This window comes from Aegilops tauschii, chromosome 7 (assembly GCF_002575655.3).
Source record: "Aegilops tauschii subsp. strangulata cultivar AL8/78 chromosome 7, Aet v6.0, whole genome shotgun sequence".
In the NCBI taxonomy this organism is placed as follows: Eukaryota; Viridiplantae; Streptophyta; class Magnoliopsida; order Poales; family Poaceae; genus Aegilops; species Aegilops tauschii.
In genome coordinates, this window is record NC_053041.3 from 36,564,207 (window position 1) to 36,587,142 (window position 22,936).

At 46.8% G+C, this 22,936-nt stretch overlaps 1 protein-coding gene across 1 annotated transcript; it reads left to right on the forward strand.

The window, feature by feature from the left end:
• Positions 1-1,974: 1,974 nt before the first annotated feature.
• Positions 1,975-5,656, forward strand: LOC109762782 (uncharacterized). Its single transcript, XM_020321654.4, has 3 exons — positions 1,975-2,628; positions 2,717-3,060; positions 4,525-5,656. The coding sequence occupies exons 1-3, from the start codon at positions 2,457-2,459 to the stop codon at positions 5,251-5,253; spliced, it is 1,245 nt and encodes a 414-aa protein (XP_020177243.3). The 5' UTR covers positions 1,975-2,456; the 3' UTR covers positions 5,254-5,656.
• Positions 5,657-22,936: the final 17,280 nt, after the last annotated feature.

Below are 22,936 nucleotides of genomic sequence, written 5' to 3' on the forward strand. Positions count from 1 at the left end.
CACTCGAGCAACTCTAGGAGGCCAAAGAGACCACTGTCAGATAGGGTACCACCACCAGTAAGGGTTGTCAGGGTGGCAGAGAGGGCAGGCGGGTCCAATCCGACGGCGAGCGGGGCATCCAATGTGGAGGCGGTGGCATGCAACGACGGAGGCCGGAGTGGTGCCATCGCATGTGGAGAGGAGGGGAAGGATTCTTTTTTCATGAGAATCATTTGCGGGCGCTTAAAAACAAGGAGGTGGAGCAGGGTTTTTTTTTTTTAACATAACTCCGCAAAATTTGGAGGTGTTAACCAAATTGGGGTTCGGCTAGGCACGGTTAAATCCTCACAACATAAAATTTTAATGAGTTAAAGCGTTTTAAGGAATAGTCTAGAGATGCTAATAATTGAGGAAGCTTAATCACACTTTACATGGGGCCAACTGAAAGAGTCATGTGCGTGGGGTTTAGCCGCTGGGTTAGAGCCTTCCACTAACTCAATGGCGAGGGTTCATCTTCTTTTCTTGTTCTACTCTATGCATACTTATACCCAATTTTTTTAGAAAGAAATTCCTACTGTTTCGCGGTAACAAAAGTCGAAACCATTTTCGATTCGCCAGTGAACACTTCTTTTCGCTAGAACCAAACAGTTCATTAAAGTCACCCCGCCTGCCTGTGAGCAGCAAGTGTTACTACTGACTGGTTTTGGTCTACCTGTCAGTGTTGAGTGGCGATCGGGGAATGAGACGCGTTTTCCAGGTAGTGTTGTCAAGCCCGCCGTTGGGCGCCCAAATGTATCTTTGGACCGCGAACAAGGCAATCACTCAACTATTTCAAACAAGGTCGTCCAAACCACAATGCCAAAAGAATTGCGCTTTGTAGCTTGGGGAGCAGGTTCCAAACAGAGGCGCAGAGTTTCCAGCAGGTGGTGTCATAAAAACGTGTTGACTAAATAATTGCCTGGCGTGCAAAATATGTGGCATATATAGTAAGAATACGGAATGAGTTGTCGATTCATAACAGATGTACACGTACTACTCTGCGCAGTTGTTACTAGTTACTAGCATAGTATACGGAATGAGTTGTCGATTCATCATCATTATTTAACAGAAGATATAGTTATGGTATAGCTTGTTAGGGTCAATGAATTAGGTGCGGCTTGCATAGTTATAGTATAGCTTCATCAAATATCAAAGTCAGCAGCCGTTGTTCTCCTGTGACGACTTGGGCGATGGATAATTTTCAAAGGCAATTATTTCTATCAATTTCTAGTCTCCATCTCCGCTCTTGGCCCCTGCAGGGGGAAAAAGCGGGAGGCAGATTTGCACAGGATCGAACACTACAACTGAGCTGCAGAATCATCCGCTCGCACACATTTCTTTATCGGTTTACCAGAGAAGTCAAGAAAGCTGCTCCATTGCTTTGGGCTTTCCTCCCTCCAATAGCCAGCCATGGATGGATCGTCGGCTGGCAAAGCTAGCCATCTAGTACTGCTCCCGTCCTCCAACCGAAATTGAGCAATGCCACTTTTACCACCTTCCCGGCTTAATTTCCTCTTAATTTATCACAACATCACGCATGAACATGAACAAAAAGAGAGAAACGGCTGGCACACCCATATCTTTTACTTTCTGCGGCTTAATTTCCTCTTGTAATTTATGACAGTGTCACGCATGAACATGGACGAAAAGAAGCAGGGAGAGATCGTCGACACCGTTGCTGTCGCTGATCGAGGATGCTGTTAGTGCTGTTGCGGTAGTTGCAGTGGTGGTTACGGTGGCCATGCCATGGCATATGGTGCCTGATGATTTTACCCGGGACTGGGAGAGCGGGCGGTGACGCGGAGGGGATCAGTTCGGTTTGGGGTGTGGTTTTCGTGGAGATTTTTAAGGTCGCGTGTCATGGCTCCCGATGTTGGCCCCTCTCCTTTCCCGGCCCTCTTCCGCGCACCCTTTCCAATCCCATCTTCCTCCTCCCTCCTCCCAGCTTTCCCTTCCATTGCTGTGGCCGGCGGGGGCCACCGTCGCCTTGGCGTTTCCCTCTCAAGGTTGGTGCCACTTCCCTAACGTACCTCCTATCAGACCAACGAAACTAATCCCACTACTAGCCTAGTACTAGCTAGCTAGCTTGGCCGCAGCTGGAAGGGGCTGTGGCCGGGCACTGCAGTGTGTGAGCGCTCGATCAGTGGCTATATATAACCGCCCCCCGTCCGTTGCCATTGTTTCCTTGTACCCCATCACCGGCAACAACTTCATTCCCCTCGACTAGACTCCATCGTCTCCCTCCTGCTCCCTCCTCCTTCGATCTATCTCCTTCAATTCCCGTTTCGTTTCATCAATGGTGGCTAGTTGTAGGCTGTAGCTAGGTGGAGCATTGGACTCCGGCTACAGCAGTGTCTTGTTCATCCTCTTGTTCCCGACCCATCGCCTTAACTGAACACCACTACAGCACAGCACGCACAAAGGGAAAGGAAGGGATCATGAGCATCTCCGTGAACGGGCAGTCGGTGGTGCCGCCGGGGTTCCGGTTCCACCCCACGGAGGAGGAGCTGCTCACCTACTACCTCGCCAAGAAGGTGGCCTCGCAGCGCATCGACCTCGACGTCATCCCCGACGTCGACCTCAACAAGCTCGAGCCATGGGACATCCAAGGTTTGATCTTACACTCTCCCTACACAATGCTAGCTCGCATCTACGTACGTACTCATGGTGAACTAACTGGCCATGGGAAACAACGCAGAGCGCTGCCGGATCGGCACTGGCCCGCAGAACGACTGGTACCTGTTCAGCCACAAGGACAAGAAGTACCCCACGGGGACGCGCACCAACCGCGCCACCGCCGCCGGGTTCTGGAAGGCCACCGGCCGGGACAAGGCCATCTACTCCGCCGCCGGGTCCGGCCGCATCGGCATGCGCAAGACGCTCGTCTTCTACAAGGGCCGCGCCCCACACGGCCACAAGTCCGACTGGATCATGCACGAGTACCGCCTCGACGACGCCGTCCCCACCCCCACCCCCGCCACCAACAACCCCGCCGCTGCCGGGGACGCCGGCACCTACTACTCCGGCACCTCATCGTCCCCGGTACGTACTCTCCCAAGTACAGTCCACACTGTACCATACTGTAGTACGTTGAACCGCATGCACGGCGGCCGGCCGGCCGGGCGACAGGGATGGGGATAGATCGCTGGTGGCGCACTGCATGCGCGTTTAATGTACGTACGTAGAACGTACGTGTATGTACACGTGGCCGATATGCGACTGTAGACGAGATCGACAAGGTCTGGTGACGATTATCTCCGGGTGGTGGTTGGGAATGGGGACACGCATGACATGATGCATGGTTTAACAATTAATAATTGCGACTAGCGAGTGGGAGCTGGCATTTCCTTTCGAGGGGTCGCCGTCACGGAAAGGGGAAGTGGGTGGTAGTAGGTTCAGTGCTCGTGAAGGAACGAAGCTTCACTGTAGCTAGACCAGCCCGGGCCGGGGTCAGTCAGTCATGTGCGAAACGAAATGCCAGCCACAGCGATCTGATCACTCATCGGTTAGGTGCGTGCACGCGGCCGGGCCGGTCGTCTCGCCTCTCGCATGGGGCCATGGCTGCCGGCCGGAGGAGAGTATCTTGGTCTGCACCAGCAGGATCGCCGTCCCACACCACACACGCGTACGTGTTCCTTCTCCGGACCTAACCCCTGACACGCCCACACGTACGTGGTACCGTACTTGATATGCTATACGAGTTGGGGAGGTTGGAATGGGATAGTGGACCTGTGCTTTGCACGCGGAGACAAGCAGACGGACAAACAGACGTAGTACGCTTCTTTTCGGAGGTCAAAGGCTAGCACTGCTACACATGGACATCAGGACATGGATGGATGGATGGACCGGGCATGCATGCATTGGAGATATGTGCCCTTTGAGCTGGATGGATCGGCAAAGGCTAGCTAGTCTTTTCGTGCCCATGGATCATGGATCTCATCTCATCTGCCGCAGGCAGGCACATAATTGAGTGACTAGTTCGTGCCGTTGCTGATTATTCAACACAAACACACACTAGCTTCTTCTTTTCTTCCTTGTGTTCTTTCTATAGGTCAACACATACCCTAGCTTCTTCTTTTCTTTTGTATTACTTAGCTGGTTCATGGATGTGTAGTGTGGTGTGACATGCTTGCAGAGGGAAATTAATCTCTTCCATATGATCTCCGATCAATCCTAGTGTAGGCATGGGCATGGCTACCTCTACTTCTTTGATTAATCTCGGCAAATGGAACTGCGACGATAAAACTTACTACTCTTTCTTAAGTGGCCGGCCTAATTAACTAGGTGCCCTTTTTCTTAAATGAAAATTCTGCAACACGATTGCATGAGCTTGACACAGACTAGAGTCTAGACTAACCTAAATTACCACAAATAATTGCATGCATGTGACGTTTAAGCATTTCTCCACGCACTTGATTAGTCGATTGACTTGTGTGCTCCTCTAGTACAAACGTACCGCCGGCCCAATATTATCGATCTCATCCGAATTATTGTGCGTCTGAGCAGATTCGTCCCGTGGCCGGGGACCAGTCGTCGGCGCAGGAGGACGGATGGGTCATCTGCAGGGTGTTCAAGAAGAAGAACATCCTCGTGAACCAAGGCCAGAACGGCGGCGGCGGAGCGGCGTCCAGCAAGCTGGCCGGCGCCGCCCCCATGGAGCGCAGCCAGAGCAACTGCTCGTCCACGGTGACCACCATCAGCAACCACATCAAGGCGGCGCAGCAGCAGGACCAGCAGCACCAGCTGCTGCACTACTCCGCCAGCGACGACGCGCTCGACCACATCCTCAACCACTACATGCATGGCCGCTCCCCCACGACGCCGTGCAAGCAGGAGACCAAGCCTGCCGCCGGCTCGGCGCTGGACCATCTGATCAACAACACCGCCTGCCCGAACGGGTCCCTGTACGAGAGGTTCATGAAGCTCCCGCCGCTCGAGCACGTCGTCTCCGGCGGGCTCCTCCAGCCGCCGGCAACCGAGTACGGTGGCGGCGGCGGTGGTTCAGGGAACAACAACATCGGCACAGACTGGGACTCGCTCGACCGGCTCGCGGCCTCGTACGAGCTGAACGGCCTCTCCGACGACGTCGCGTCCGCCAACAAGAACAGCAGCATGGCGTCCTTCTTCGTGGACGGGCACGGCGGCGCCACCGTCGCCGGCACCGGGGACGGCGACCTGTGGAGCCTGGCGCGGTCGGTGTCGTCCCTCCACGCGGACTTGACGACGATGAATTGAAAACGTATGGCGGTGGTTAATTAATCAATTGTCAAAAGTGTTTCTAGTGCGCGGGACGCACGTCATGCCGCATGCATGCACGTACGCGCACTAGTAGCACTAACTCGACCGATCGACCTCTCTACGTACTACATGCATGCGTGCGTGCATGGCCGGTATTGTACGTACGTACGTACGTGAATAATTCCTAGCTAGGGAGGAGACAATCAAAGAGACGTGAGAGTGAGACTCAAGGGACCGGAGCTGATCCTGACGTGAAGGATCAAATTACAGGGTTGAGAAAGGACCGCGTGTGGTAGGAGAGCAGAGTAAATATATGTGGGATATATGTATTGTTAATTAATCATCACAGTGTACCTATAGCTTATATACATGGTATATACTATGAAAGCCTTTCAATCAACCATAAAGGTGTGATCATCGTGTGTGTGCATTATTGTGATCGATTAATCGATCGACAAAGTAACATCATGCGTTCCAGTAATTTTTAGGGTGGGCATGCCATTGGACACGGATGGAGGTGTCCACAAACTATGAATATATCGCAAGTTTTACCAATGAAAAAAAACCCAATGAAAATGTGATCATTATGTGCACTATTGCTATTGTTGACAAATTAACATTATGCGCTCCAATAATTTTAGGGTTTGCATCCCATTGGATACAGATGGAGGTGTCCACAAACAAACTATGAAAAGGGCGTAAGTTTTAACCATGAAAAAAAATCAACCATGAAGATGTGATAACTGTGTGCGATCGATTGACAGATTAACATCATGTGCTCCAATAATTTTGAGGGCGTGCATGCCATTGGACATGGATGGAGGTGTCACAAACTATAAATATATCGCAAGATTTACCTGTGAAAAAAATCATGAAAATGTGATTGCTATTGTTGACAAATTAACATTATGCGCTCCAATAATTTTTAGGGTTTGCATCCCATTAGACACGGATGGAGGTGTCGACAAAAAACCTATGAAAAGAGCGTAAGTTTTAACAGTGAAAAAGAATCAACCATAAAAAATGTGATAACTGTGTGCAGTATTGCGATGGATTGACAGATCTCCAATAATTTTGAGGGCGTGCATGCCATTGGGCACGGGATAGAGGCCGACGGATCAACAAATTAACATCATGCGTGTGCGTGCCATGGACGGATCGATGGAGATCGACGGATCGTTGTCCCGATCCCGATCGTGTGTGGCGACAAGAGGAAAACTGTTGGGAAACCAAAAGGCGCATGGTTTTTGGCTTTCACCAGCTGTTTCTTGTGTCGGTATTCGATGCAAGTTCGAGAAGGGAAAAAAAGGGGGAGAGCTCGATGTGAAGTCGGACCATCAGGCACTACTTTTCTGGCTCCCGTTACCTCTCATGTTGAAATATTGTACAGCCTCGTGCCACACGTACGATCATACTTTTAACGCCTTGTCGCGGTCAAATGATGGTGTAGAAATCTCGGGCGATCTTGATTTTGTCTCTTGTCGACAACTTTTAGCTCTCTCTGTCTGGCCTTGTAGTTAATTTGTATTTACCGCTCCCCAGGCGGAATATTCATGAGCCTCTCGATCACACGTGTGTCACGCACGCACTCGCGCAACCGGCGTGAGAAAATTATTAGCTGGTGACGCACGCATATGTGTGCCCTCTTCATGCGCTCACCGGGAGCAAATTATTCTGCCTCTATAATGGTATTATATGCATGGATAGATGGACGAGGGGATTTGGTGATAGTGCCATGCATGGTGGAGGTAGTGATGAATTCACCCGGAGCTGACGTAGAATTTAGACACTCAGCCAAAGTGTGCGAGAAAATATCCCGTGGTTGCTCTTTTTGTGGTGCCTCTAATGTACCACCTAATAACAACAAAAACATAATAATAGTAGTAGTATTTTATTTAAAAAATTGACAATCTTGTTATACAGGATGCACGTACCATGCTGTAAAATTTCAACACCAAATTCGTCACATATCATGACACGGAAAGGATCAATCTGACTATAAGTAGTACCATTTTCCCTTTTAATTTGTGTCTTATTAAAGTGTATAAAGTTTTGAAATAAATTTGGGTCATGGGAGTACTAAAGTCATATTGTGTCGATGTTGTAAAAAGTTCATATTTTATTGTACTTTTTTAGGTAGCATGAAAACATCGTAAAGAAAGTATCGGATATCCTCTGCAAAGGGTCTGTGATTTGCATGTAAGAGAGCATCAAAATTGTAGGTAAAAGAGTGACATATACCTACCAAATGCTAGTATATTTCATTTTAATTTATTAGCGTCATAGAAGCTTCCTTTTGGTGGACAAACAATAATTAATGTCCCATGCATTTATATGCATAGTACCTAGATTGTCTCCTTTTGCTTTATCTTGGTACTATATATATACTTGACCCTGTACTTTCTTTGGGACTGGTAGGTATATGACGTTGAACGGGTGTGATCATTTCTCAGTTGACTTAGAAATAGTTCGTTCTTTGTATCCTTTGGTATTTGCATGATTCTCAATTTGGTTTACAGTTTGCATTTCACTGTTTAGGTTAGATGGAACATAGAAATAATAATTTCCCGGTTGCTCGAGAAGTAGCAAAACCGTAGTTGATCTATACCTTTTCTTTCTTTCTTTCTTTGTTTGTTTTTTACGAGGAGTTGATCTATACTTTTACACATAAGAGAGGTAGGTATACGTCTCCAGGCTGAAAACCTAATTTCTTGGATTGGGCAACGACGACGCTTGTGCATTGTTTTCTTCTTGAAGGCGTTGCTTTTGGAGACCTTTTATATTTTTTTGGTGTTGTATTTGGTGGTGGTTTGTCTAGGGCTGCAGGGAGCAATCGATCACTGTGGTGGGACCTTTGTTTTTTCTTTTATTTTTATTTTTTTCCTTTGGTTGTGAGCATCCGGGATGTCTTTGCGACATCTTATAGGTGCAGAGACTAGGTGTAATTGGTATCTTCGCTATATTAATATATTCTTCTTTTCAAAAAGAGAGGTAGGTATATACTTGACCTGGCTTTGGGTGCAATAAATAAAGTAGTAAAAGGGGAAAGAAAATATTACATTTCAAATGATACAGACTTGCTAGTTAAGTGAAAAATAATGAAACTTTTGTTAGTCTCTGTGTTATTGGTAATCTTGCAGAGAATAATCAAATAGGTAGATTTCACGCCCGATCGTACTAGAACTCGATTAAGTTGGAGATTTCAGACTAATCAAAAGTAAATTTTCGGACCCAAAGGCATCACTTTGATTGTCGGCACCTAATTAAGTGTGTCCTTCACGATTCTAGTATCGGAGACAGTTTAATGGTTGCTGAAAGAATGAGAGCATATGGTCCCTTTCTCCCTACAGTATACGAGTTCCATTGATGCCAAGGAGGGTCTTCCTCGAACGATTGGAACCACAATATGCCTGGATATATGTACCTGATTGACCAGAGATGATGAATGTACAGTACTGAACCAATTCTACATCTCGAAAACACCAAAATGGACCCAGCAACTGCATTGTTACATCCTATTACAGGGCCCTACTCTTACCTGGCCCGTGATGGGCCTTGGGATTTATTGTTGGTTGAATTTCAACAGTATGATTGGCCTCATATCATCCAAACGGGGACCTGCCTGCAAAGGAAAAAGGAAACAGCAAGGACCTTCAATCAGAATAGACACAATTCTATCCTGGCAAAAAGATATTTATTGCACTCGATTGCACACAGTCTGACCTGTTAAAATTGTTGAACTGTGTTGTAACGTTACACTAGCTGTGCATGTCCTTGTAGATAGGATCCACGACGCCCAGGCCTGCGTGCCTACATTGTAGGGGCGATCGCCTCCATCTCCTGTATATATGGCATGTAATCTGTAACAGTAAATCAACAGAGAGAATTATTCCTTCCAACTTGGTATCAGTTACCATGCCCATGACCAACCTCGGCTCTCCTTCCTCCGGCGTCTCCAGCTCCGCAACCTCGCCGAGCTCCCTCTCTTCCTCCATGGCGCCCGCTGCGGCCACCGCCTTGGCCACCTCCGTCGCCACCGCGCCGCCCTCCCTCTCCAGCACCACTCCTCCTCTCCTCCATAGCACCTCCGGCACATCTGGTTCCTAGTTCGCCCCACTGTTTTCCTCTTCTGCCCCGGCGCCCTCGGTGCCTGCTCCCCGCCACCCGATCTTCAATGATCACATTACGAACCACATCAAGTTCCTTCTGAATCCTGCCGATCACAACTATCACAAATGGAAATCTTTCTTTCTCATGGTCCTTGTCTGGTACGGGGTCACCTTTCTCATCAAACACCTACCAACCCCTAATGCCGACGCCCGGCACCTTGAGCTGGATGCTCACGTCGCGCTCTGGATCTACGCCACTCTCGCGGATCCCCTCGTCGACCATATCGTCGGCGCCATCCGGACCAAAATCAAAGACTTCTTCCTTGCAAATCGGGTTGCTCGTTTCATGATCCTTAATCGCTAGTACCGCAATCTCAAGCAGGGCGATCTCTCTGTCACTGAGTACACTCGTCGCATGAAGCTCCTCACCGACGGCCTCGCCGACATCGACCATGCCGTCACCGAGGTGGACCTCACCACCCAGTCTCTCCACGGCCTGGACAAGCGCCTCGACACAATCCGTGTCGTCCTTGGTGACCAGGGCATGGCCTTAGACACCATGCTCTCATGTGTCGTCCTGGCCAAATAATCGATGGCGCAGCGCACTGCCGAGGAGAGCGCCTCGGCGTTCGCCCTCCCTGGCGGCGACTCTTCTGGTGGCACGGCTGCTTGCTCTTCTGGCGGCCGCTCGCAGGGTGATCGCGGGGATCGCACTCCTGACCGCGGCTCCGATCGCTCGTTTGCTCCGCCTCAGCACACCCTTGCTCGCGGTGACCGCGACAGTGACGGCGGTGACTGCAGACGTGGGCGTGGGCCACGGCCGAGGCCAACCCTCCCAGCCTCCGCCCTCTCCGTTCACGGGCTACTTCGCCACATATGGCATGGCGCTCCCTTCCCCTCGCTGCCAGGGTCCTCGGTCCTCGTCCCGGTGCTCATGCTTATGCCTACCAGCCGCCGCCGCCCCTGCCTTCACCGTACCACCAAGCTCCTCCACCCTCTTGGGAGCACCTCGCCATGTTAAACGCCGCGTACAGCAACGGTGGCTTCCCCGCTAACCCCTCACCGGAATGGTACCTCGACAGTGGTGCCTCTTCTTACGTCACCGGCAACCAAGGTATCCTCACCTTGTCTAGTTCTTCCTTAAAACATGTACCGTCTAGCATACTTGTCGGCAATGGCCAACATCTCCCCATCACGGCTACTGGCTCCGCTACACTTGCCCCTCACGATTTCCACCTTACTGATGTTCTAGTCTCACCTAATGTTGTCATTAGCCTTATATCTGTTCGTAAATTCACGAAAGATAATGTTGTTTCCGTTGAGTTTTACCCTTGTGGTTTTCTTGTGAAGCATCTTCGAACACGGAGGGTTCTCATGATCTCCATTAGCAATGGCGACCTCTACCCCTTCGTTGGCAATAACTCGTCACTGGCGTCCGCCCTCCTCGCCACCAGCTCTTCGGACTTATGGCATCGTCGCCTCAGAAACCCCGGCGCCCACTCTCTTTCCACTTTAGCTAAGGAGTTTCTACCTGATTGTAATAAGGCTGCCCACACACCCTGTAGTGCTTGCCAACTTGCCCCCCCCCCCCCCCCCAACCTCGTCTCCCTTTTTCTTCTTCCGTTAGTCGAGCTTTTGCACCATTTGATCTTATACATTGTGACTTGTGGATATCACCTGTTGTAACTTTCTCTGGTTTCCAATATTATCTTATTGTGTTAGATGATTTTAATCACTACTCGTGGTCGTTCCCCATGCGTAACAAGTCCGACACCTCTACCATTCTGCAACGTTTTTTCCCTTTGTCCACACCCAATACAACTGTTGGAGAACGTAGCAATAATTAGGACAGGGCGTGGTGGTGGAAGTAGCGGGATTCCAATAGGGCTTCGCCAAGCGCTGCGGGAGGAGGGAGATGTGTCACGGGAGGGAGAGGGAGGCGCCAGGGCTTGGGGTGCTGCTCCCATGTGCCTCCCCACTATATATAGGGGTGGAGGGGGCTGGTTTCTTGCCCTCCAAGTCCATTGGGGCGTTGGCAAAGGTGGGGGAAAGAATCCCATCATTTCCCTTCCCCACCGATTGTTATCCCCCTTTTTTAGGGATCTTGATCTTATCCCTTCGGGATATGATCTTATTCCTTCTAAGGTGGGATCTTGGTGCGCCTTGATCAGGGGTGTGGGGCCTTGCCCCCACTACCCACGTTCATGTGGGTCCCCCCATGCAGGTGGGCCCCACTTCGGAACCTTCTAGAACCTTCCCGGTACAATACCGAAAAATCCCGAACATTTTCCGGTGGCCAAAATAGGACTTCCCATATATAAATCTTTACCTCCGGACCATTCCGGAACTCCTCGTGACGTCCGGGATCTCATCCGGGACTCCGAACGACTTCCGGATTTCCGCATACTAATATCTCTACAACCCTAGCGTCACCGAACCTTAAGTGTGTAGACCCTACGGGTTCGGGAGACATTCAGACATGACCGAGACGACTCTCCGGTCAATAACCAACAGCGGGATCTGGATACCCATGTTGGCTCCCACATGTTCCACGATGATCTCATCGGATGAACCACGATGTCGAGGATTCAATCAATCCCGTATACAATTCCCTTTGTCAATCATTACGTTACTTGCCCGAGATTCGATCGTCGGTATCCCAATACCTTGTTTAATCTCGTTACCGGCAAGTCACTTTACTCGTACCGTAACGCATGATCCCGTGGCTAACTCCTTAGTCACATTGAGCTCATTATGATGATGCATTACCGAGTGGGCCCAGAGATACCTCTCCGTCATACAGAGTGACAAATCCCAGTCTCGATTCGTGCCAACCCAACAGGCACTTTCGGAGATACCTGTAGTGCACCTTTATAGCCACCCAGTTACGTTGTGACGTTTGGTACACCCAAAGCATTGCTACGGTATCCGGGAGTTGCACAATCTCATGGTCTAAGGAAATGATACTTGACATTAGAAAAGCTCTAGCAAACGAACTACACCATCTTGTGCTATGCTTAGGATTGGGTCTTGTCCATCACATCATTCTTCTAATGATGTGATCCCGTTATCAATGGCATCCAATGTCCATGGTCAGGAAACCATAACCATCTATTGATCAACGAGCTAGTCAACTAGAGGCTTACTAGGGACATGTTGTGGTCTATGTATTCACACATGTATTACGGTTTCCAGTTAATACAATTATAGCATGAACAACAGACAATTATCATGAACAAGGAAATACAATAATAATCATTTTATTATTGCCTCTAGGGCATATTTCCAACAACAACGTCCTCATCAAAGCCGTGCAATGTGACAATGGCGGCGAATTCATCAACTCCACCCTCCACATGTTCTTCTCTTCTAACGGCATTGCCTATCGCTTCTCTTGCCCCCATACGTCTCCCCAAAACGCAAGGTTGAACGCCTCATTCGTACTACAAATGACATTGTACGCACCCTTCTCTTTCAAGCTAATCTTACTCCACCATTTTGGGTAGAAGCTCTCCACACAGCGACATATCTTCTCAACCGCCGTCCATCACGCACCATTGCCCACAGCACACCCTACTATCTTCTTCATGGCACCCATCCCACGTACGAGCATCTCCGTGTATTCGGTTGCCTCTCCTTCCCACACACTTCCGCCACTATGGATCACAAATTATTCCCTCATTCCATTCGTTGCATATTCTTAGGTTATCCTCTCGAACACAAGGGATACAAGTGCTTTGACCTCGCCTTCCGCCGCGTCATTGTCTCCAGACATGTCATTTTGGATGAAACCTGCTTTCTATACACGCCACCTCCAAACCTTACGTCCACAGAAAATCCTGTCGCCCGTATCCCACCTACCCCCCACAACCCCGATCCGCCCAATCCGGCAACCTCGTATGGACCTCACCCAATCCGTCCGGACGCCCTTCCCTCGGATCCCCCGCCTGGCCCCACCTCGTCCTGCACGCCTGTCCACTCTTGTCACAACTCCCCCACCTCCCTGGCTCCCCCACGTGGGCTTCCCGCACTGGTTGCATGCCTTCCACTGAGTCCGGACCTACCACCACCCAGACCGCATCACCCTCCACCCAATCGCCTCCTTCCGCGCCTGCCGCGTCGGCCAGCCCACCTGTGACCGCAGCCTCCTCCCTTCGCCAGCCTGACCGTTCTGCCCATCCTGCCATTAGCCCCCCCCCCCCCCGCATCCACCTCGAACTCCTCGGCGCCATGCACGCCTCCCCGCCGCCCCCCACAACGTGCTATAGCCAATGCACCACCACAAGAATAGACACAAAATGTCCACTCGCTCCAAATCAGGTTTTTGCATTCCTAAAAGACTTTTTCTCGCCCACACCACTCCTACCACTATTTCACCCATTCCACCAACCTATAAATCAGACCTCAGAGACCCAAATTGGCGACAAGCAATGCTAGATGAATACAATGCTTTAATGAACAACTATACTTGGTCTTTGGTGCCTAAACCTGCAGGTGTGAATGTGGTCACGGGGAAATGGATTTTTCGGCATAAGTTCAACATGGATGGCTCCTTAGCACATTACAAGGCTCGTTGGGTCGTGCGTGGTTTCACTCAACGTGAAGGTGTGGATTATGAGGACACGTTCAGTCCTGTAGTTAAGCTGGCTATACAATTCGGGTGGTCTTGAGTCTTACTACATCCAAGTCCTGGCCTATTCATCAAATGGATGTCAAAAATGTGTTTCTTCAGGGTGATCTCAATGAAATAGTGTATTGCTCTCAGCCGGCCGGGTTTGTGGATTCTACTCATCCCGATCATGTTTGCCACCTCCACAAGTCACTATATGGCCTCAAGCAAGCACCAAGTACATGGTTTCTTCGCTTCAAGTCCTTCTTGCTGTCCATTGGATTTTGTGCCTCCAAGAGTGTCACCTCACTGTTCATCCTTCAATGTGGTATGTCTTTGGCTTATTTGCTCGTTTATGTCGACCACGCTTACACTCCACCATATCATTTCATCCCTCAAATCTGAGTTCTCCATGTCGAACTTGGGTCCCCTACACAATTTTCTCGGCATCAATGTTACACCCAACCATTCCGGCCTCTTTCTTTGTCAGCAGCAATATACCCTTGAAATCTTAGGGTGCGCAAACATCTTGAACTGCAAACCAGTATCTAGACCCATTGACACCAGCTCAAAGCTCCCTCTTGCTGCTGGCAACCTCCTCTCCAATCCCACCTACTATTGCAGTCTTGCTGGAGCACTACAGTACCTCACCTTAACCCGTCCGGACACATCATATGCGGTACAAGTGTTTATTCATGCATGCGCCTCCCGACACCCACATGCAGCTCATCCAGCGGATTCTTCAGTATTCGCAAAGGTACTTCACATTACGGGCTTCAGTTCTACAAGTCCTCTTCCATGGATCTCATTGCCTACACTGACGCCGATTGGGCAGGGTGCCCGGACACACGGAAGTCCACGTCAGGCTTTTGTATCTTCCTCGGGTCCAACCTCATCTCTTGGTCATCTAAGCGCCAATCGACTGTCTCACATTTCAGTGCAGAGGCAGAGTACAGAGGTGTGGCCAACTGCATTGCCGAGTCTTCTTGGTTGCGATAGCTCCTCCGCGAACTCCAGTGCCCACTGCAGCGGGCCACTGTGGTCTATTGTGACAACGTCAGCGCATCTTACCTTGCATGCAACCCAGCCCTGAAGGAAATATGCCCTAGAGGCAATAATAAAGTTATTATTTATTTCCTTATATCATGATAAATGTTTATTATTAATGCTAGAATTGTATTAACCGGAAACATAATACTTGTGTGAATACATAGACAAACAGAGTGTCACTAGTATGCCTCTACTTGACTAGCTTGTTGATCAAAGATGGTTATGTTTCGTAATAGACATGAGTTGTCATTTATTAACGGGATCACATCATTAGGAGAATGATGTGATTGACTTGACCCATTCCGTTAGCTTAGCACTCGATCGTTTAGTATGTTGCTATTGCTTTCTTCATGACTTATACATGTTCCTATGACTATGAGATTATGCAACTCCCATTTACCGGAGGAACACTTTGTGTGCTACCAAATGTCACAACGTAACTGGGTGATTATAAAGGTGCTCTACAGGTGTCTCCGAAGGTACTTGTTGGGTTGCGGGATGATGTATTACGAAACGAGTAAAGAGACTTGCCGATAACGAGATTGAACTAGGTATTGAGATACCGACGATCGAATCTCGGGCAAGTAACATACCGATGACAAAGGGAACAACGTATGTTGTTATGCGGTCTGACCGATAAAGATCTTCGTTGAATATGTGGGAGCCAATATGAGCATCCAGGTTCCGCTATTGGTTATTGACCGGAGACGTGTCTCGGTCATGTCTACATAGTTCTCGAACCCGTAGGGTCCGCACGCTTAACGTTTCGATGACAGTTATATTATGAGTTTATATGTTTTGATGTACCGAAGGTTGTTCGGAGTCCCGGATGTGATCACGAACATGACGAGGAGTCTCGAAATGGTCGAGACATGAAGATTGATATATTGGAAGCCTATATTTGGATATGGGAAGTGTTCCGGGTGAAATCGGGATTTTACCGGAGTACCGAGGGGTTACCGGAACCCCCCGGGGGCTTAATGGGCCATAGTGGGCCTTTGTGGAGAAGAGGAGAGGCGGCCAGGGCAGGGCTGCGCGCCCCTCCCCCCTAGTCCGAATAGGACAAGGAGAGCGGGGCGGCGCCCCCCTTTCCTTCCTCTCTCCCTCCTCTTTCCCCCTCCACTCCTAATCCAACTAGGAAAAGGGAGGAATCCTACTCCCGGTGGGAGTAGGACTCCACCTGGCGCGCCCCTCCTGGCCGGCCGCACCTCCCCCCCTTGCTCCTTTATATACAGGGGCAGGGGGGCACCCTAGACACACAACAATTGATCGTTTGATCTTTTAGCCGTGTGCGGTGCCCCCCTCCACCATAGTCCACCTCGATAATACTGTAGCGGTGCTTAGGCGAAGCCCTACGTCGGTAGAACATCATCGTCACCACGCCGTCGTGCTGACGAAACTCTCCCTCAACACTCGGCTGGATCGGAGTTCGAGGGACGTCATCGGGCTGAACGTGTGCTGAACTCGGAGGTGCCGTGCGTTCGGTACTTGATCGGTCGGATCGTGAAGACGTACGACTACATCAACCGCGTTGTGCTAACGCTTCCTCTTTCGGTCTACGAGGGTACGTGGACAACACTCTCCCCTCTCGTTGCTATGCATCACCATGATCTTGCGTGTGCGTAGGAATTTTTTTGAAATTATTACGTTCCCCAACAAGTCCAGCATCAACGCACCGAGCACATCAAGATTGGTCTTCATTTCGTGCGTGATCGTGTCGCCTTGGGAGAGGCTTGTGTGTTGCATGTTCCGTCGACCTCATAGTTTGCTGATGTGTTCACCAAAGGGCTGTCGTCGCCTGTTTTTCATGAATTCAGATCCAGCCTCAACGTCCATGTGCATGGAGTTCCGGCTGAGGGGGGGTGTTGAATTGTGTTGTAACGTTACACTAGCTGTGCATGTCCTTGTAGATAGGATCCACGACACCCAGGCCCGCGTGCCTACATTGTAGGGGCGATCGCCTCCATCTCCTGTATATATGGCATGTAATCTGTAACAGTAAATCAACAGAGAGAATTATTCCTTCCAACTAAAATGTTCATAGATTGATATCGATGTTAATGCCTTTTGGTGGTTTTTTTGTTCTTACTCTTGGTTGTGTAGGAATTTCAAAGCACTCACTGATCACTCAAAACCGTCAATCCAATGTTAAGATCCGCTGAACGATCTCACGACTAGAACCTCTCGTTCCTCCCCTAACCCTTGACGGCTAGGGTAAACTCTCCCCTCCAGACATCGCCAGCGAGCCCGTGGATTTGGCTCCCCTCTGACTGCAGCACACGGTGGCCGATGGCAGGAGGAGAGTCTCGGTGCCTTCACTCCGGCTAGTAGTTTAGGTTAGTGTTTTTTAGTCCTCGCAGATGCGGCAATAGGGCTGATGGCGGCGCTTCTTCTTTGAGTTTGTCCTCCGGGCTCCGATTCTCCTCGAGTTCGTCCATCTGTACGTAGTCGACGGAGCTCCGACGTAGATTACTACCATCACTTTGTGTCCTTGAATTTGCAAGCTACGGGTCAGCCATCGTTCTTCCATGAACCCTACATCTGAGTGGTCGCCACCATCCTACACACCGACACAACTTCCCAAGACTATGATCCATGACTTAATTCATGTTGAAAGGAACTCTAGATGTTCCCTAGAGGATGGGGTGAATACAAATTTTAAAATAGTTGCAGATTTGGCTTAATTCTAACACATGGTTAAACTAGTTGAATTATTTTTAAGGATAACTAGCAGAGTGGCCCGCTCGATGCGCGGGCTAGAAATTTAGAAAGTTCATAATGAGAGTTTACTATTCGTTTGTGTAGAGAATAACTGAAATCAATTGTGAATATAAAATCTCATTGTTTGTAGTTACAAAGAACTTGCGAGGGTGCCATCTATAGTGTGTTGAAAGTAGGGTTCATATTATAGGTTTTGTTATACTATAGCCATCGTGAATATCAATAAAATATCATATTCTATAATTGCGGAATAATGATTTATAAGAACACCATATTAGTGTATAATTTTTACGTGTCATTCATGCAGAATACTGCACGCCTTTGAAAATTCAGCTTTACATATCGAGCTAGCTGATATTTCGATATGGTACAAATATTAGACACTTGGAGTGACGACTCAAATTAGAATCCATAGTTTGTACTTGACATTGGATGTGAAAATATTAATATCAATGTGGTGCAAAATATTAATAAAATAGGGTGAACCAAAGTAGTGAATGTAGTTCACTTGGTTAAGGATGTGACCATACAACGTACCAACCCTAGTTGAAGTCTTCTTCCATGTTGTTTATATATATTGTGAAGATGTATGGGTTGGCACTATAATAAGGTGAACTTGATAATGGTACATACAATTGTGAAGAGCTGTCATTCATGTGGTCTACAAAATTAGTTTCTTTGTGTTTGCTTTACTGTGAGATGCCTAGTCTGATTCTCTTTTTCTATCTCGTCATGTGTATTTATAATTAGAATAAATATCACGTGTTAAGAATATATATGATGAAATAATGTAAGATGATAATATCACCATGAAAAATATATGAATGTTCATCTAGGTGCTTATAGAGCATATAAATATTTATGTAATATTTTGAATCAAATAACAAAAGGAATTGATTAAAATACAAAAGAATCCATCCATGTTCACTTTTTGGCCCAATAAAAATGATGTTTTATTTGTCTCGGTCTTCTTCTTCTCTTTCCCTCACCCGTTTGAAAATGCATCACATTCTAGAAATTGTTTCAATTACCAATATATAGGTCTGATCATTAGTTTTGTATATGAATCTATTGTTAAAAAGTAAATTTCTTCTAAGTGTGTTGTTTTTTCTTAAAAAGTAATCTTATAACTTTGGTTGGACAGTTCTTAATAAAATGTTAATGCATAGAAAATCATTTGATGACACATGTTCATGGGTGTTATCTACTCTGCAACATTTGTAATACCTAATAGATAAAATATGAAACCACTTTTCATGATGGATCGAATGGTATTAATTTTTTATTGTGGATATTGGTATATGTTTCTACAAACTCAGTCAAACATGCACTCGTTTGACTTTTGAAAAAAAATACACCTTATATATATAAAATAATGGAGGGATTATGTCGGAACACACTTACACATTTGCCTTTATCTATTTCCTTTCACTCTCTCATCGCTCCACCGTTGTTCAACCTGCACATCCTATGTCCTTTGTCACATGTATTTGTTGTATGATATGACAGGATGACCACGCTTGCTTGGAGAACATATTTACAACATTTATTTTCAAAATTATCCATTGATTTTACTACGTCTCTTTGCCCTCGAAATCATTTCAATTAGCTCCGAAGCAGAAAACACTTCCTTAGTAGCAAACCAGGTAGAACATCAGGGCGATGTCTCGAATCTTGCACATCACCTTTGGTTTCCTATCATTACTAACCAACTATTATGATTTTATTTGCTAAGGATGAAAATGTATTGTTGTATAACGGGATGCATATTCCAGGTACTTTAGAAACAAAGCACAAACACAGAGGTATATTCTAGGTCTTAACCAACCTTTAAAGTAGAAGGGACATTGGCTTAAGTCCATGATCAATTATCAACACATAATACTCCCAGCATCTTGGCATTGTTGTGGTACATAGACGTGTTGGTATGTTGCTAGGAATTAGCAGATGACAATGCAAATTTAGACCGCAGGCTTTGATGACCGAGGTTCTCTCATTCCATGATATGCTTGATAGATCGAGGGTCGTGCACGACAATACTCAATTCAGTTTTCTAATTGACACATTGTGTCAGATTATTTATGTTTTAAAATTCGTATGGAAGGTGGGAGTCCAAATCAAAGGCAGATTATCTTTTATGAGGAAATATATTTTTGCAATATTTTGAAGAAATGTATTGGCCATGCCACATTCTCCTAATGCCTAATTAGTCACAAACCATGTATGTTATCTCTTATACTTTGTTTCATCTAGTAGATCCATATGCTTAATCACATGAACGACCACCTCACATGAACAACCACCTCACATGAACGACTACATAGTACGTTGCTGAACACTACGGCTATATTTGTGTAACTTTGGTCTCATTATGTTCTCAGTTTGTCCAACTAAGTACTAACAGGGTTGTATGTTTCTCAGCCACACTCGATGGAAGAAGCTGCCATGCCAACGTCTAATTTTTTCATGCCGAAGCACTGTTCTCATGCAAAAAATAGTATTGTACGTATCCTGTCCAATTTGTCTTTGACGACTGAAGAATCTAGTTTTTTTTTTCAGGTTTTCCGTGCTATTTTCTTTTGGAAGATGCTTTTTTAAACACATGTACGTGTATATTTGTCACCATAAATCATCTCAGACCCACCACTTTATACATGCATGTTAAGAATAACGTAGGGATATTCTAAGTATGGCGCTGTTCCATCCAAAAAAAAACAGTATGGAACTGTTTTTTTTCTTCTCCCAAAGATGCACGCTATTTATCTTCTCCATGGATCCGCTGTAGCTACCGCTCCTCCTTATTATTTTTTTCTGATTGTACCTATGGCTGGCCTACCGCTCCTTCTTATTATCTTTTTCTGATCGTACCTACGGCTGCCCTTTTTTTACGTGATTAGAGATCTCTTTTGATCTGGTTTTTTTTTTTCCTTTTGAAGGTACCTGCCGGGATTCTCAAAAAAAAAAAAAGTTACCTGGCGCTGATCTTTTACATGACGTGACAGAATTAGGAGATCTTTTTTTTAACTGGTAAGAGATCTCTTCTGATATGCTAAAATTAAGAGTTCTGATTCTAAAAAAAATAAGAGTTCTAGTCCACAACGTTTTAACATGGTGTGGGTCCACATTGATTTATGAAGATCTAAGGGTCGTGTTTTGTAGATTAATAGAGGGTCCACCAGATCAATGACCGGATGTTTCAGATTTTTGTGGTAATTTCTAACATATTTATCTTTTTCTGGTTAACCCGTCAAGTACTTTATATATATATAAATAGATATGCTAGGGTCAACTAAGTGTACCAACAATCCAAACTATATATAGAATATATCAAAATATTAGCAAGTAAAATGACATTATTGTCCCATAGTTTTAGAATTCAAGCTCTTAGCTCTTTTCAATCATTTAACTTTGCCTTCTTCGCGTGGACATCCAACTGAATTTGCGATCCATTTTTTCAAGTCAAAATATCCACCCCAGCAGCGCCACCCCTAACTTAGCTTGTGTTGAGACAAATTTTAACAAGATTTATCTAGATCATCAAGTTACTGAGACAACCTTTTCTTCTCTTCCTTGAAGGCACGGTCAACATTTCAGCTTCACTTCCTAAGTTTAAGCCTAGCTAGAGCTAATCCTGAATGCCATTCTTCAATGGAATTTATGCCTACAACTGTTGGATAATTTTTGTTTGCATCTCTAAGTAACCAGCTAAGCTCAAACTTGCAATTAAAGTTTTTACAATTTCTTATCCTAGTATCCTCCACCAATGGTGTATGATCCGAATATCCCTACGTATGTCAATAAGATGAAGGGAACTTAGCCAGTGAGTCAGCAGTTACAAGAACCCTCTGTTTATTATTGACATGGTTGTTATGATCATTGTAGTTGCTAAAGTTTGTATTAGCCAATCATAACTCTATGAGATCGCAGTTTTCAATATATAGTTCAGTTTTTCAAATAAGTCAGGATAAAATGGTAGTATAACAATGACACGCATTCCGGTAAAGGGTAGTAAAAATCCGGCGGGGGGGGGGGGGGGGGGGGGGGCTCTCCTTTTTCTCCCAAGAAAGCATTCTCCTCAATTCCATCGAAGGTTGTGATTACTCTTCTCCTCGGGTCTTCTAATTAGGTAAAAACACCATAAAAAGTGTGAATTTTTATTGGCATTCACATTTGGTAGCACCACCACACACGGAAGCTTCTTTTTGTCCTCAAGAATGAGCCATCACACATATGGTTACTATATTCACTCAGAAAAAATTACGAAGAGATTCCACTGAAAGATGTTATCTTGTATAAGAAATTTAGCACATGAATTCCCCTCTTCCACCTATTAGACCTTCATATCCACACTCTCTAACCCCTACAAGTAGACAGGCCCAGAACGACCACTAGAAGTAACTGTTAGAAGAAGAAAAATCTTGATTAAACAAGATGGGTACACACACGCGCCGCCCAAAGGATGTACGACGGCGTTGCAATTGGTTGGAAACAGCTGCTCCATCGTCGCACGTACACACACGTTCGTACGTTTTTCGATCGTGCAAGTCTAAGTCCCAAGTCCACCACCCTAATAAAAGAGGACGTGGTTCCCCTGAAACAACACGTACGGGGCAGGTTGCACTAGGAGCTGGTCAAGCCATTGTCTTGATCCCTAACCCGTGTGTTCTTCACCTTTTTAGTGTATCCACAGAGCGTTTATTTAGTAGTATCTGACTGGTGCTTACTTGCATGCCGAGTCGATCTCGACCAATCTCTCCGTCAGTACTACACTACAGGAGTTATTGGTAAGCAATCTTCCTGGGGAGGCTTTTGCAGGTAGGCAGGCAGGCATCCTAATCAAGCCTAGGCTTAACTAGCCTCAGCTTATTAATCTGCATGATGCACGCACCAAACTAATGGTACTATAGCAAATCTAGTCGTAGCGAATTAATTAATAATGAGATTAGTCACAAGTTGTCATGGCTGGCTGTACGAACGATGATTGCGAGCTGTGTCGACCCGTTAATGGCCACTCCGGCCTTGATGTGTCCTGCCGCTGGCCTCTAAACGGCCCTACTTACTACTAATGCACCCTCCTTTTCCTTTTTGAAATATCCCAAGTAACTGATCTGTTCTGTTGTGTTGCCACTACGCCATTTCCGGTCGTGGATGCACGCACGGCCCATCTACCACGTGCTGTTGTTGCTACAAG

What these genes read in the sequence shown, in the direction of transcription:
- LOC109762782 (XM_020321654.4), top strand. Translation starts at nt 2,457, where the DNA reads ATGAGCATCTCCGTGAACGGGCAGTCGGTGGTGCCGCCGGGGTTCCGG. An exon ending in CGAGCCATGGGACATCCAAG is followed by an intron (nt 2,629 to 2,716) that starts GTTTGATCTTAC and finishes GAAACAACGCAG; the next exon opens with AGCGCTGCCGGATCGGCACT. An exon ending in CCGGCACCTCATCGTCCCCG is followed by an intron (nt 3,061 to 4,524) that starts GTACGTACTCTC and finishes GCGTCTGAGCAG; the next exon opens with ATTCGTCCCGTGGCCGGGGA.